The sequence below is a fragment of the Myotis nattereri genome (genome assembly GCF_964212035.1).
Source record: "Myotis nattereri genome assembly, chromosome: 19".
NCBI classification, from domain to species: domain Eukaryota; kingdom Metazoa; phylum Chordata; class Mammalia; order Chiroptera; family Vespertilionidae; genus Myotis; species Myotis nattereri.
Genome location: NC_138095.1, coordinates 5,722,185 through 5,736,124, shown reverse-complemented (window position 1 = coordinate 5,736,124; position 13,940 = coordinate 5,722,185). Strand labels below are relative to the sequence as shown.

General features: G+C 44.1%; 2 protein-coding genes across 2 annotated transcripts in view; both read left to right on the top strand.

The window, feature by feature from the left end:
* The window catches only part of SRRM4 (serine/arginine repetitive matrix 4), a 356,297-nt gene that overhangs the window by 85,667 nt on the left and 256,690 nt on the right, over window positions 1-13,940 (top strand). Inside the window, exon 2 of the mRNA XM_081113461.1 lies at window positions 10,085-10,155. Coding sequence (XP_080969587.1) covers window positions 10,149-10,155 — 7 coding nt within the window. The 5' untranslated portion in view covers window positions 10,085-10,148. The remainder of the gene's footprint in view (window positions 1-10,084; window positions 10,156-13,940) is intronic.
* The window catches only part of SUDS3 (SDS3 homolog, SIN3A corepressor complex component), a 262,755-nt gene that overhangs the window by 202,751 nt on the left and 46,064 nt on the right, over window positions 1-13,940 (top strand). The window lies entirely within an intron of this gene.

Sequence of the window (13,940 nt, the reverse complement as noted above, 5' to 3'; positions counted from 1 at the left end):
ATTAGGAGAACAAACTCTTTGAGGATCCAGACGTGCTTGGATTTCCGCTGAGTCAAAGTGGAGACTGGGTATATGGCAGAGATTGGCTAGATGCTTAACAATCCCATTTGTTCTTGGGCTCATGGGAAGATCAAATTTCCCTGTTTCCTTTGCAGTTAATTGGAACCATGGGACTGGGCGTAGCCAATGAAAGGTGGATGTCTCTTTGATGTTCCCTCCATTGTCTCTCTCTCCTCTCATTTCTATGGTGGCTGTGGAGGTCGCATATTAAAGACTGCTCTGGCTCCTGGTGAGAGGAGACTGGGTCCGCGAGTCACCCTTATAGGTGAGATGCCAGGAAAGCCTCTGGATTTGCATGAGACTGTGAGGTCCTGGGAACTAGACCTTGATTGCCTTAGGCCCCTGAGATCTGGGGTTGGTTTGTCATAGCAGCTAGCAATGCCTCCTTACATCACACAGGGAACACGATGCCAGAAACGGCCCTTCTCTCTGTTTGCATTTATTGATTTGTCCTGGAGGGTTCTGTTAAAAAAAAATTCCACCAGCTTCCATGAGCGAGATTCAAATACAACAACCTTTGCATACACGATAGTGGGGGGAGGGGGAGAGAGGAAGTCTAAGGAAGAGATTGCAAAGTGACAGAGGGATCTGTTCAAGTGAATCTCTGGTCAGGGAAGGTTCAATGGGCATAGTGACCCAGTCCAGCAAAAGGTCCGGGGATTGGAGGAAAGAGTAATTCTGGAAAGAAACAAGGAAGTGTGGCTCTTACTTTTGTCATCCGGGACTTGGCACTGTTTAGAGAAAAGGGCTATGTGTGTGTCAAAACGTGAAGGGCTGTGCCCTGGCCTGTGTGCGGCAAGCATCGTCTCATGCACGGAGAGGTAACAGGTTTGATTTCCAGTCAGGGCACATGTCAGGGCTGTGGGTTCAGTTTCCCTGTAGGGGGCGTGCAGGAGGCAGCCAGTCGACCTTTCTCTCTCATTGGTGTTTCAATCTCTCTCTCTCTCTCCTTCTCCTTTCCTCTCTAAGATCAATGAAAACATTTTTTTTTTAAATGGGAAGGGCTGCAACACTGTGGTCCCAAGTACCAGTACTGTGGGGTCCACCTGCGGGGCAGAGTGTGGGACACATTACCTACAGCAGTAGGGAGGTTAGTGCCCGTCAGGGGAGCTCCAAGTCCCGCAGCTGGAAAGCAGTGGTCTGGCGGGGGCGGTGGGAAAACCAGCAGCTGCCCGCAGTGCCAAAGCGAATGAGATGTCACCCCCTGGGGACGCCCCGGCTTCTAGATTGGCACTGAGCCTTGAAGGGGATCTGAATTCCTCCCCCTGCCAGAGGAAGAGGCTACAGAGCAGCGGTTCTCAACCTGTGGGTCGCAACCCCTTTGGGGGTCGAACGACGCTTTCACAGGGGTCGCCTAAGACCGTCAGAAAACACATCTATAATTACATATTGTTTTTGTGATTCATCACTATGCTTTAATTATGTTCAATTTGTAACAATGAAAATACATCCTGCATATCAGATATTTACATTACGATTCATAACAGTAGCAAAATTACAGTTATGAAGTAGCAACGAAAATAATTTTATGGTTGGGGGTCACCACAACATGAGGAACTGTATTAAAGGGTTGCAGCATTAGGAAGGTTGAGAACCACTGATAGAGTCATAGGACCAATTCCTCCATGCTCAGGTTACTGTCCACACCAGGCAGCGTATCGTGAAATGCAAAGTTAGCACAGAGCAGCCTGAGCAGAGAAATACGATGGGGGATTTATAGTAAAGAAATCACAGGGACACTGGTGGGCTCTGCCTTGCTGCCTGAGTTCCTTGGGAGATGGATTGTGTCTCTGTAATGTCGCAGCAACACCCGCTGGCGGGGGCCCTTTGCTCCTCTTTCTGCCTTGCTCCAAACTGTTTGCCGTTCCAGACCTAGCTGTCAGCTCCGTTCCTGGCTATCTCTCTTTAGAATATCGCAGCCCTCCATCCAGCACAGGGGTTCTGTCTCTCACCAGTTTTTAGTTGCTCTAAATGTGAACACAAATGGGAAAAAATGCAATTTAAAAAATACGTGGCTGTAACTGATTTATTAATAGGCCATAATGCGGGTAATAGGCAATCTATAAGTCTGTTCTTAAGAATTTATAGGGCAGATATTCCAGAGCCATATTAAAGACACCACTCATAAATGCCTGCAAGCCTCGGCCTATTAACTTAGGTGGCAGGAGAATATGATTATCTGTAGGAAAGCGGAGATCCAGCCCCCAGCTTTGATTTCCTCCGATGATCCAAAAAGCACACAGTAAGTAAGCAAATTGCATGACACGCCGTAGGCAAAAGTGTCCTGTGCATAGAAATCAGATGCTGGCTTTCTTGTATGTGTGTGTGTGTGTGTGTGTGTGTGTGTTTCGGGAAAGAGCCTGGGCTCGGGAGTGCAGGAGTGGGGTCCGGGAGTCTTAGTTGGTGGGGGCTGGACAGATGCAGAGGCTGGGAATCAGGCGATCCATGAGGGCGTTTTTCCTTTTCTCTTTATTCATTAAAATAATTCTGAATGTAAAAGTAAGCATGCTCACTATTGCGCATTTGACAAATATTGACAAGTGTTTAAAAAATGGGGGGAAATTGCCTATAATCAAGCAAGCGTGGTGACCTCTATCTTTTAAGTCACCATTTTTTATCAAGGCCACTTGCATCAGGATTTCTGGGGATGAGGGGTGGGGCCTCATTTAAAATGGAGATTCCAGGCCCCAACCAAAGCTACTGAATCAGAACATCTGGGGGTGGGGCTCCGGCCTCTGTATTGTTAGCAGGCTCCCCTGGTAATTCTGAGCAAGGCAAGTAGAAGTTCAAGAACTTCGTTTTTCTTAAAGTGACTGTCGCCCAGCTGGTGTAGCTCGGTGGTTGAGCATTGACCTATGAACCAGGAGGTGACGGTTCAATTCCTGGTCAGGGTGCATGCCCAGGTTGCAGACTCAGTCCCCAGTAGAGGGTGTATAAGAGGCAGCCAATCAATGATTCTCTCTCATCCTCGATGTTTCTCTCCCTCTTCCTTCCTCTCTGAAATCAAGAAAAATATATTTTAAAAATAAATAAATAAATAGAAAGCCAAGTCTTATAAAAAAAAAAAAACACAAAGTGATTGTCACCTCAGTACCGGTACTCAAATGGCAACTTTTCAAATTGGTGAAATCAAAATCGCTTGGGGAGAGCAGTATTCAGAATAGCCAGTAGGTGAAAGCAACCCCAGTGCTCATCAGCTGAAGAGTGGATAAACAAAATGTGGTCTGCCCACACAAAGCAATATTATTCAGCCACAAAAAGAAGTAAAGTACTGGCGTACGCTACTGGATGATGAACCTTGAAAACATTATGCTGAGTGAAAGAAGACAGGCACAAAAGGACTCCTATTGTATGATTCCATTTCTATGCAATATCCAGAACAGGAAATTCTTAGAGACAAAAAGCAGATTAGTGGTTGCCAAGGGCTGGGGGGAGGTGCGGAGAATGGGCTTTCTTTTAATGGATAAGGACTTCCCTTTGGGGATGATGGATATGTTTTGGAACTAGATAGAGTTTGCCTGACACTAAGTTCATGGAGCCCCCAGATGGGATTAGAATTCTTATAAAAAGAGGGAGAGCCCTCGCCGGTTTGGCTCAGTGGATGGAGCATTGGCCTGCGGACCAAAGGGTCCCAGGTTCGATTCCGGCCAAGGGCATGTGCCTTGGTTGCAGGCTCCTCTCTGGCCCAGGCCCTAGTCAGGGCTTGTGTAGGAGGCAACCAGTTGATGTGTTTCTCTCACATCAATGTTTCTCTCTGTATTTCCCTCTCTCTTCCACTCTCCCTAAAAATCAATGGAAAAATAGCCTCTAGTGAGGATTAATGGAAAAAAAAGAGGGAGAGACAGGCTCTCACTTTCTCTCTGCCATGTGAGGACACAGGGAGAACGCAGCCATCTGCAAGCCAGGACGAGAGTTCTCACTAGGAACTGAATCTGCTGACACTTTGGCCTTGGCCTTCTGAGCCTCCAGACCTGTGAAAAGTAAATGTCTGCTGTTGAAGCCAGTCTGTGGTATTTGTGGTAGCAGCCCAAGCTGGCGACAACGGTCTCCTAAGCTTACCATGCCTTTGCCTGCGCAGTACCCCTGTCTGCAGTGCCCTCCTTGACCTCTCCGGACGTATCCTAAGCCTCGGTTCCAGTTCCAACCTCAGGAGGCGTCTGGTGCAGTGTCTGCTCCCTTCCCCGGGGCTTGGGCATTTCATCACCACCCCCAGCATCTACTAGCCGGTTGAATAGGTCAGTCCTTGATGACTTCGCTTCTTCCTGCGTCTGGTTCTACTGGCTGCACACGTTTTTCATCATATGTTAGTTTCATTTTTTTCTTCATTAAAAAAAAAGCCCTGGCTGGTTTGGCTCCGTGGATAGAGTATCAGCGCATGTACTGAAGGGTCCTGGGTTTGATTCAGGTCAAGGGCACATACCTCAGTTGGGGGGCATGCAGTAGGCATCCAATCTATGCACCTCACATTGATGTTTCTCCTCTCTCTCTCTCTCTCTCTCTCTCTCTCACACACACACACACACACCCACACCCCTCACCTCCCTCCACTCTCTCTAAAAATCAATGGAAAAATATTCTTGAGTGAGGATTAACAAAGAAACGAGTTTCACACTTTTTCTTGGGTGAGAATTCATTGATCTCCCTCACTCACCTCTGAAACTCTGAGCTTCTTTAGGGCAGGATCCCCATCTTGTTCCACCAGGGGCCCCCCCACAGGGCCCACACATATCCCAGCAACTCCTTGTCTACAAGCTCTCATTTTTAGTCGACAGATCATGTCTCCCCCTCACCTTCTGCAGTAATAACAGCAGTGATAAAAATAAGAGTATTAATAGTGTGGTTCATTGAGCATTTGTTATGTCCTAGGCATTGTATCAATTCTTTACATAAATCTTCTTGGAATCTTTCAACAGACTTGCAAAGAGGTTATTATAATTATTACCATTTTACTGTTATAGATAAGGAAACTGACGCTCAGAAAGCAATTCATCAAAGTCAAAGGTAGTAAAATAAGAAATGATGCAGTTAAAACTTGATCTCAGCTCTGATTCCTAAGTCCATGTTTCTAACCCCTACACAACACTGCCTTCCATGGTTAGTCCTAGTGCCTTAGTTGGAGCCATTAGCACTTCTTGCCTTGAAAGCTGTGGTTTCCCATTCATTTATTCATTCTGCAAACTTTCTGAGGCACTCAGTAAAGGACTGGAGACTCAGAGAGGAATGAACGAGAGAAAAATCCCTGTCTATATTTGAGATAGACTTGTTGTTTGTTCACTGATCAGCACCCACTTTTGTTTCATAGATCACTACCTTTATGGAAGTAACCTTTCCCCAGTGGACACAGTATGGTTGGGCCATAATTGGGGGCTCTGCTGTACCCTGGTCTAGGGATGGCCCTGTGCCCTCCATCATCTTCTCCCTGGAATTTGAGTCTGAGCAGAGGGACAAGGTGCCTAAGGGGATAAAATTCTATTTCCATCTCAGAAGTAGTATCTCACTCAGATTCTACTTCCCAGCTCTATGGAGCATCCTTGGTTCATCACCAAGGCCCATTTTCCCAGCTCTCCTTGATTTCTTGAGCTCTGACATCCTCCCAGTAAACTCTCTTGCTGCTTAAGTTAGCCAGAGGCCGTCTCTGTCACTTACAACCAGTGAGCCCTGATCTCTATCAATGGATTAACAGAAAAATAAGTTTCACACCAATGAATTCTCACCCAAGAAAAAGTGTGAAGTAGTGTGTAAAGTGGGAACACATGACATGGGCACCCAGTTCAGCCTGAGGGGTCAGAGACACATCTTGGGAGAGGTAAGCTCTGGACTGACTCTTGTAGGATGAACAGGGATTAGTGAGATGTAGATGGGATGGGGGAAGGGTGTACAGGCAGAGGGAAAGGATGCTGGTTCATCACAACAATCAGGGCTTTTATTGGGTGCTTTTCCCCACAGAAAGCTCTCTGAGGTTGGTGCTGTCACTGTTCCTATTTTAAAGGGAAGCTCAGAGAGGCAGTGGAACTTGCCCAAGATCACCCAGCTAGCAAACCAGAGAGATGGGATTTGAACATAGTTCTTTCTAGAGGCCTATTTCACCTTAGAGGTTCATGATCAGTCCCCAGAGAGTCAGTCAGGAGTTCATTACGGCCAGCTAGCGTCCCCCTTCCTGGGGCAGTGGCCTTTCTGGCCACGTGATTTCCAACTCTGGCAACTCCTGGATATTCCTCAGAGAGGCCTGCTCTGCATACATGTGGGGCTAATGGCTGAGATGTTTTTATTTTCCTCAGAAAGAGCCATCCTTTATTTCTTTTCAGGAGTGTGGGCAATTAGAGGAGCCGGGCAGCAGACCCCTGCTACTTGCCTTTATTTTCAATCTGATGCATCTTCCACTGTGGCCCAGGCAGGAGGGGCCTGCTGGGCATTAGCTTCTGGGAGGATGTGAAGATGTTGCCAAGAGCAGAGAGAGCCTGGAACAAGGCCAAGGACAGGGCCAGGGAAGGGAAGGAGGCTCCGTGTGTGTGTGTGTGTGTGTGTGTGTGTGTGTGTGTGTGTGTGTAAGTGTGTAAGGGGTGTGGAGGGTATGCATAGTCTGGATGTCCCGCAGCCTGAATTAATCTCTCCCCTTCCTAGATCCTTCAGCCAGTTGATTTATTTGTTGTTTTGTTTTTCTCCTTTCTCATACAAATATCACAAGCTCTTTTGGGGGGGAAATATTAAGTTAGAAAATCAGAAAAAAAACAAAACAAAATGAGGCCCAAATTTACTATCCCAACTAATCACTGTGAACAATTTGTGATTACCCAGTTTTTACTCTTTTCTAATGTTCCTTATTAAAACAAATAATCAAGCAGCATATATATCACAAATATTTTCTATGGCGAGGATTTTTGTTTGCTGCATTGTAATTTTTTTACAACTGTTTATTCAGTGCCTACTGTGTGCCAGGCAGCATTCTACGTATTGAGGATACATCAGTGAACAAAAAGGCAAACATCTCTGCCCTCCAATTAAAAGCCAAAGCCTGCACAGTGACCTGCACAGCGATACACCATCTTCCCGTTTACCCAGTAGCTTTTTATCCACTTGGTGACTTTATCTCACCGTTCTGCTTAAGAGCAGCTGGAGGAAGAATTACATCACCAGGTGGACTGGCCAGTAAGCCAGCGACCAGGGACCATTTGAATCCCCCTTTTACTTTCTAGCTGTAGCTCAACCCTGACTCAAACTAAGAAAGCAGGGACACAAAATGGGAAATGGACATGGTTCCTGTCCTCAGGGAGCTCACCGACTTTTAGATAGCTTTCAATTTCCCCCACTGTTAATGTCCTTCCGCGAACACTAGAGGATCGTGTTGGTGGAGGGTAGGAGGAGATGTTGCCGTTGGTCTGGGGAGACTGGGAAGATGGATGGCATGTCATTCTGAGTCCGGAATCAGCAGTGGAACGTTATTCCAGGAGTAATGAAAGCTGGGCTTTGCTGCTTGTTCAGCCCCTATGTCTGAACCCCTGGGAGGCTCTTGAGCCAAGCAATCTAGCTTTCTGAGAGCCTCCAGAGTCCCCTCTGTAAAATGGGAATGATGCCATGAGGTGTACATATCAGGATAATTTCTCCAAGTGGGATGGATTTTTCCCTGTTAACCTAAAAATAAAAAGCCAAAGTGAGAACAACAAGAGTTTATTTGGGATCAAAAGAGCTGCCATTCTGGAAGCACAGATTCAGGCAGAAACCCGAATAGTGTTCTGATCACAGGGTCAGGGTAAGGGGTTTTTAGGAGAACAGGAAGGGAATAATTACCTGAATGGAAGAAAGAAATTTCTATTGGTGCTAACAAGCTCTACAGGCTGGTTACTGATTTTATCTTCAGAAAGAGAATCCCTGGTCATCAGTCCTTGTGGTCAGGATGCCTTCTTCCCTGATAATTTTGCAAACACACCTGTTTGTAAGACAAAGTTGGTTTGGCCCAGTTCAGAGTTTTTCCCCCAGTTCACACATTCATGGAGCAAGACGTGCAAGACAGTTCCTCTGGAATGGCTGCTCTGGCTCCATGTTAAAATGACTCCAGTTATGTCAACTTTTCACACACCCCAGATGACTGCTTCTCAGTTATGAGAATTTAATGCCTTTTCTTCACGATTTATTGTCCCAGGCACTTTACTATCTCATTCAATCCTATGAGGTAGGAATGATCATATGTCTTCCTTTAAAGATATGGAATCCAAACCTCAGAGAGTTTGAATAAATCACTCAAGTTCACGCAGCCAAGAAGAGGCCAAGACAAAATTCCTACACGGGTCTGCTGATGCAGGCCCGGTGTGCTTTCTTTTTCACTAGACGGACTAAACACCAGGTCCTTCTACTCGACAACTCTCTCAGGATGAAGTACAAAATTCTTCAAGAAAGAGCTTAGCATTGCAAAACCAAGCATCCTGGAAAGAACGCTAAAAAATATATTTCAAAAGAACGTAACAAGGCTTTTTAAAAATGCACTTTTTTTCATTGTTTTTCTTTTTGCATCATTATGAAAGCAATTCATGTTCACTGTGGAAATTTGGAAAATACAGAAAAATATAAAGTAGAAAATAAAAATTCACTCTGATCTTATTACAGAAAGAAAATTGCTGTTAACATTTTTTTTTATATCCTCCTGGTATTTTTTCATAGGCCTAAAATGTATGTGTGTGTGTGTGTGTGTGTATGTATGTATATATATATATATATATATATTTTAACATAATTAGGATTGTCCTGCCAAATTGCTTTCCAGAAAGGTTGAACTAATTTACAATCCCACCAGAGTATGTGAGAGTGTTTCCTTTACTCCGGCCAGCATAGAGGTTTTTCTTTTTGTCTTCACTAATTTCTTGTTTCCATTTGCGTTTTTTAAAGACTGAAAAGGCTGATTTTTAAAAAAATTTCATAAGCTTATTACACATGTATTTATCCTACTGAGAATTGTTTTTTCATGTCTTTGGCTCATTTTCTTTAATTGGAGTTTTAGTTTTCTTTTATATTCTTATTGATTTGCAAGAGCTCTTTATATATAACAGAGTTTTAAAATTTGGAGGTAATTTGGGGAATGCATACTTTCTCCTTGGTCTGCCATATTTATTATAGTTTCTTTTTTTTTAAACTTCTTTGGTTTCCTAATGTGGCTTATGATTTTGGGGGAACAAAAAAGAGGGTTTTTAAAATTGTGGTCAAAATATTGTTTTCCTTAGGATAACATTTTAAAATAGTGATTGAAGACTTTACCCTATTACTGTAGATCATTCATTAGCTCTATTTCTCTAGCTTAGTGGTCCTCAAACATAACTTCAAATTAGAATTGCCTCAGTTAAAAAAACAAACTACCTAATGGTTAGGCCACACCCAAATGAATTAAATTAGAGTCTCAGGAAGGTAGTTGAGCCTGTGCATCAGTATTTTAAAATCTCCCCTGACGAGTGCAGTGAGCAGTCATGGCTGAGTGCCACTGATTTAGCCCCATTCTTTCCACAGTGGGAAGATCTTTCTAGATGCTGGTGTAAACAGTACAAATCAGTAATAATGCAAAGTCTAACCACTACCCCCATTTCCTGAGCACTCAGTACCATGTTCTGAGTTTTGAGGAATGAGAAGGGACATTCACTAGATATTGTGCCACCCAGCCTCCTTTGGGAGGGGGCTTGATGGAGGTCCTTTCTCCCAGGGTCTTGTTTGCCTTTAGAGCAGTGGTTCTCAACCTTCCTAATGTCGCGACCCTTTAACCCTTTGTGGTCCAATTTTATTTTGGAATTCAAACAGTCTGGTCCAAATTAATTGACGGGATTGAATGTTGAACCGGTTTGCGGTGTCCACCTCAGCCTCGACCTTGGACCTGCTCCTAGCGCCTGGTCTGTCGAGTCAGCCTCCACATTGGACCGAAAAGCGTTAATACAGTTCCTCATGTTGTGGTGGCCCCCAATTTTATTGTTACAAATTGAACATAATTAAAGCATAGTGATTAATCACAAAAACAATATGTAATTATATATGTGTTTTCCGATTGTCTTAGGCAACCCCTGTGAAAGTGTTGTTCGACCCCCAGGTTGAGAACCGCTGCTTTAGAACAACTGAGGATGCTGGGTAAGTTGAAGCTCTTTTTTCATTCTTCACCTATGGTGAGTAAGTTGATGGAAAACAGCCACAAATATGCTGTTTTGGGTTCCTTTTGTCTAGGATTGCCCAAACCAGCATTCCTTTCTGGTGACACAAGTAGTTGGAAGTTGGTTATAGATGATCATGCTCCGTTTTTAAAGTGTATGGGTCTATAGCAGCGGTTCTCAACCTGTGGGTCTGAAGTATGGTAGCAATCATCTCAGGTAGAAACTATAGTTTAACTTTAACCCTGCTGTTTGGCTTCTGTACTTATTTGCTTTGTTTAACAATAGAAAAGTTACTTTGATTTTCTGAACTTATGTATGCTATCCCATTGATCATGATCTCACTGGTTTTAGAAAGCACATTCTTCTGTACCTGGGAACCAGGACGGCACAATTATCCTAAATTGCTTCAGTGGCTCCAGATAACGTGTTTCCATTGACTCAGTGGTCCCAAGACCTGAGGGCTCCAGATAATGTGTTTCCGTTGACTCAGTGGTCCCAAGACCCATGGCTCCAGGCAGTGTGTTTCCGTTGATTCAGTGATCAGAGACCCCAAACTATAATTTAACTAACTTGCTCAATTCTGCTTCTGTAAACTGCTTTGTGCAAACCAGGTTCCTCATTCCAAACCCAAAGATGTAATCGATACCTTTGTGATCTTTGCCTATATAAATCTGGTGTTGGGGCTGGGTAAGGGACTGTGAGATTTGGAGAGCAAAATGCCCCCTCGTAGTCCTGGATTTGCAATAAATGTGACTCCTTAATTCAACTTCTTGAGGCGTCCTTGTGTGATTCGAGGGGTACATTACAACAGGTCACAACCCCTTTGGGGATCGAATGACCCTTTCACAGGGGTCGCCTAAGACCATCGGAAAACACATATATAATTACATATTGTTTTTGTGATTAATCACTATGCTTTATGTTCAATTTATAACAATGAAATTGGGGGGGGGGGTCACCACAACATGAGGAACTGTATTAAAGTATCGCGGCATTAAGAAGGTTGAGAACCACTGGTCTATAGCCATGTTGGCAGAGACCAGGGCGCCTTCTTTTTTTTTAATTTTTTTAAATATATATTTTATTGATTTTTTACAGAGAGGAAGGGAGAGAGATAGAGAGTTAGAAACATCGATGAGAGAGAAACATCGATCAGCTGCCTCCTGCACATCTCCTACTGGGGATGTGCCCGCAACCCAGGTACATGCCCTTGACTGGAATCGAACCTGGGACCTTTCAGTCCACAGGCTGACGCTCTATCCACTGAGCCAAACCGGCTTCGGCCAGGGTGCCTTCTTGAGGTCTGGTAGAGTCCCAGCCAATGTCCTTCAATTGGAGGCTGAATTGGAGCTTGTTTTGAAGCATGAACTAATAAGAATTTATTCAATCTTTACAACAGCTCTAGCAAGCAAGTAATAGCTTTATTCCCATTTTGTAGATAAGGAAACTGAAGCACACAATTTAAGCCACACAAAACTCAAGGTCATCCATGCTGATGAAGGTTGGCGTGGACACATTGGCAAAGGATGGAATAATCTGCCTGCCTGTCCGCAGCCTGACTAGAGGCAGTCCCCAATTGCCTGTCTGTTATCACCTCCCTCCCCTTTTCATCACCTTCCTACCCCGCCCTCCACCTGGCAGATCTGCCTCTCAGAACCTTTTCCTCATCAGAGGGTGAGTGTTTCTCTCCAGAGTTGCTCTTGGCAGGTAATTACTAATCAGATGTAGACAATCAAGCTGCATTTCCAAAACCCCTTTCCTCCTCTCCTCCCCTCGGACACCTTTCTGCGTGGAAGGTGACTCCTTCAGGAATTCAGATTAACATCAACAACAGGGGTGGGGAGTGGGGAGAGGATGAAGGAAGGCATCAAACTCATTTGCAAATTGCAAATGTCAAGGCATCATCTATGCTGGTTTGCTCTCTGCTATTTTAAGGAGTCTCATTTAGCATAATATTTGCATCCTGTGTGTCTTACCAGGTAATTAGGAGTAGAGACGAATTCTTCTTGTTCCTAGACTAAGGGCATTGTGGTGGAGAATAAAGGAAGCTCTGGGGATAGCGCTCAGGCAGCGAAGCCTTTAAAAGTTACTTCTTCACCCCCACCGTCTTGCTGAAATTCACGGAACCCCGAGACATTCTGAACCTGGGTCATGCTTATTGTTTGGCTTCAGGGGGCCTATGACCCCTCCGCAATTCTAAGCAGAATTCTGTTTATGTAACTGTTTGCAATTCCCCCCACCCCCTGGGGTCGAAGTGTATAGCTTTCCTCAGTCTCAGTGGTCTGCAACTCTCAAATCAAGAATGACTCACAGTGGGCATCTATTTTACTTCTCCAACAGTCACCCACCCTTTCAAGTCCCAGCATCTTGATTTTCTTTTGGGAAACTAATCCTCCTCCACCCTCACTCCATTTTAGAGCTGTCCAACAGAACTTTCCGTGATGATGGAAATATTCCATCCAGTCTAGTTTTTTGCCAAGGAGAGTCTCGCCAAGGAGCTACCTGCACTGGCGGCAGCAATGGTGAGGGTCCCTGGTGGTCCACATCTTTGCCTGGTTTCTTCCCAAGCCTGACAGTTCTTCCTCCCCTTCTGATTTATTTGTCTTTCCTGTGATGACTGGCTGAGTATATTTGAATGCAAAACACCATGATCCTTTATTAAAAGGCCTGTCACCATTGGTCTTCCTGGGAGAGAGTGATTATGCTATTAAGGGCCCCTTGACACATGGTCCAGGAATGACCATAGATACAGAGACCAAACGAAGAGTTGCCAGATGGGAGGGGGTGAGGGGACTGGGTGAAAAGGGTGAAGGGATTAAGAAATAAAAATTGGATGCTCTCTACAAGAGAACCACCCCAGAACGAAAGATACACACAGACTGAAAATGAAAGGATGGAAAAAATATTTTTTGCAAGTGAAAACAAAAAAAAAAGGTTGAGGTAGCAATGCTTATATCAGGCAAAATAGACTTCAAAACAAAGACCATACTAAGAGACAAAGAAGGACTTTACATAGCACTAAAGATATAGATCCAACAAGAAGACATAACCCTTGTAAACATATATGCACCCAACATAGGAGCACCTAAATATATAAAGAAAATCTTGGTGGACATTAAGGGAGTGATGGACAGCAATACAGCCATAGTTGGGGATTTTGAAACCCTACTGACATTACTGGCTAGATTGTCTAGACAAAAAATCAACAAGGCAATAGTGACCTTAACACACTAGATCAGATTAATGTAATTGATATTTACAGAACATTTAATCCCAAAGCAGCAAAATATACATTTTTCTCAAGTGCACATGGGACATTCTAGGATAGACCACATGCTAGGACACAAGTTAAGTCTTACTAAATTCAAGAAGATTGAAATCATATCAAGCATCTTCTCCGACTACAATGGTATGAAACTAGAAATCAACTACAATAAAAAACTCAAACACATGGAGACTGAATAACATGTTGTTAAACAATGAATGTGTTAACAGTGAGACCAAGGAAGAAATAAAACATTACCTGAAGACTGAAAATGAACACACAACATCCCCAAATGTATGGGACACAGTGGAAGCAGTACTGAGAGAGAGGTTCATAGCATTATAGGCCTACCTGAAGAACCAAGAAAAGTCTCAAACAGTCTAATCCAGGGGTGGGCAAACTTTTTGACTTGAGGGCCACAATGGGTTCTTAAACTGGACCGGAGGGCCGGAACAAAAGCATGGATGGAGTGTTTGTGTGAACTAATATAAATTCAAAGT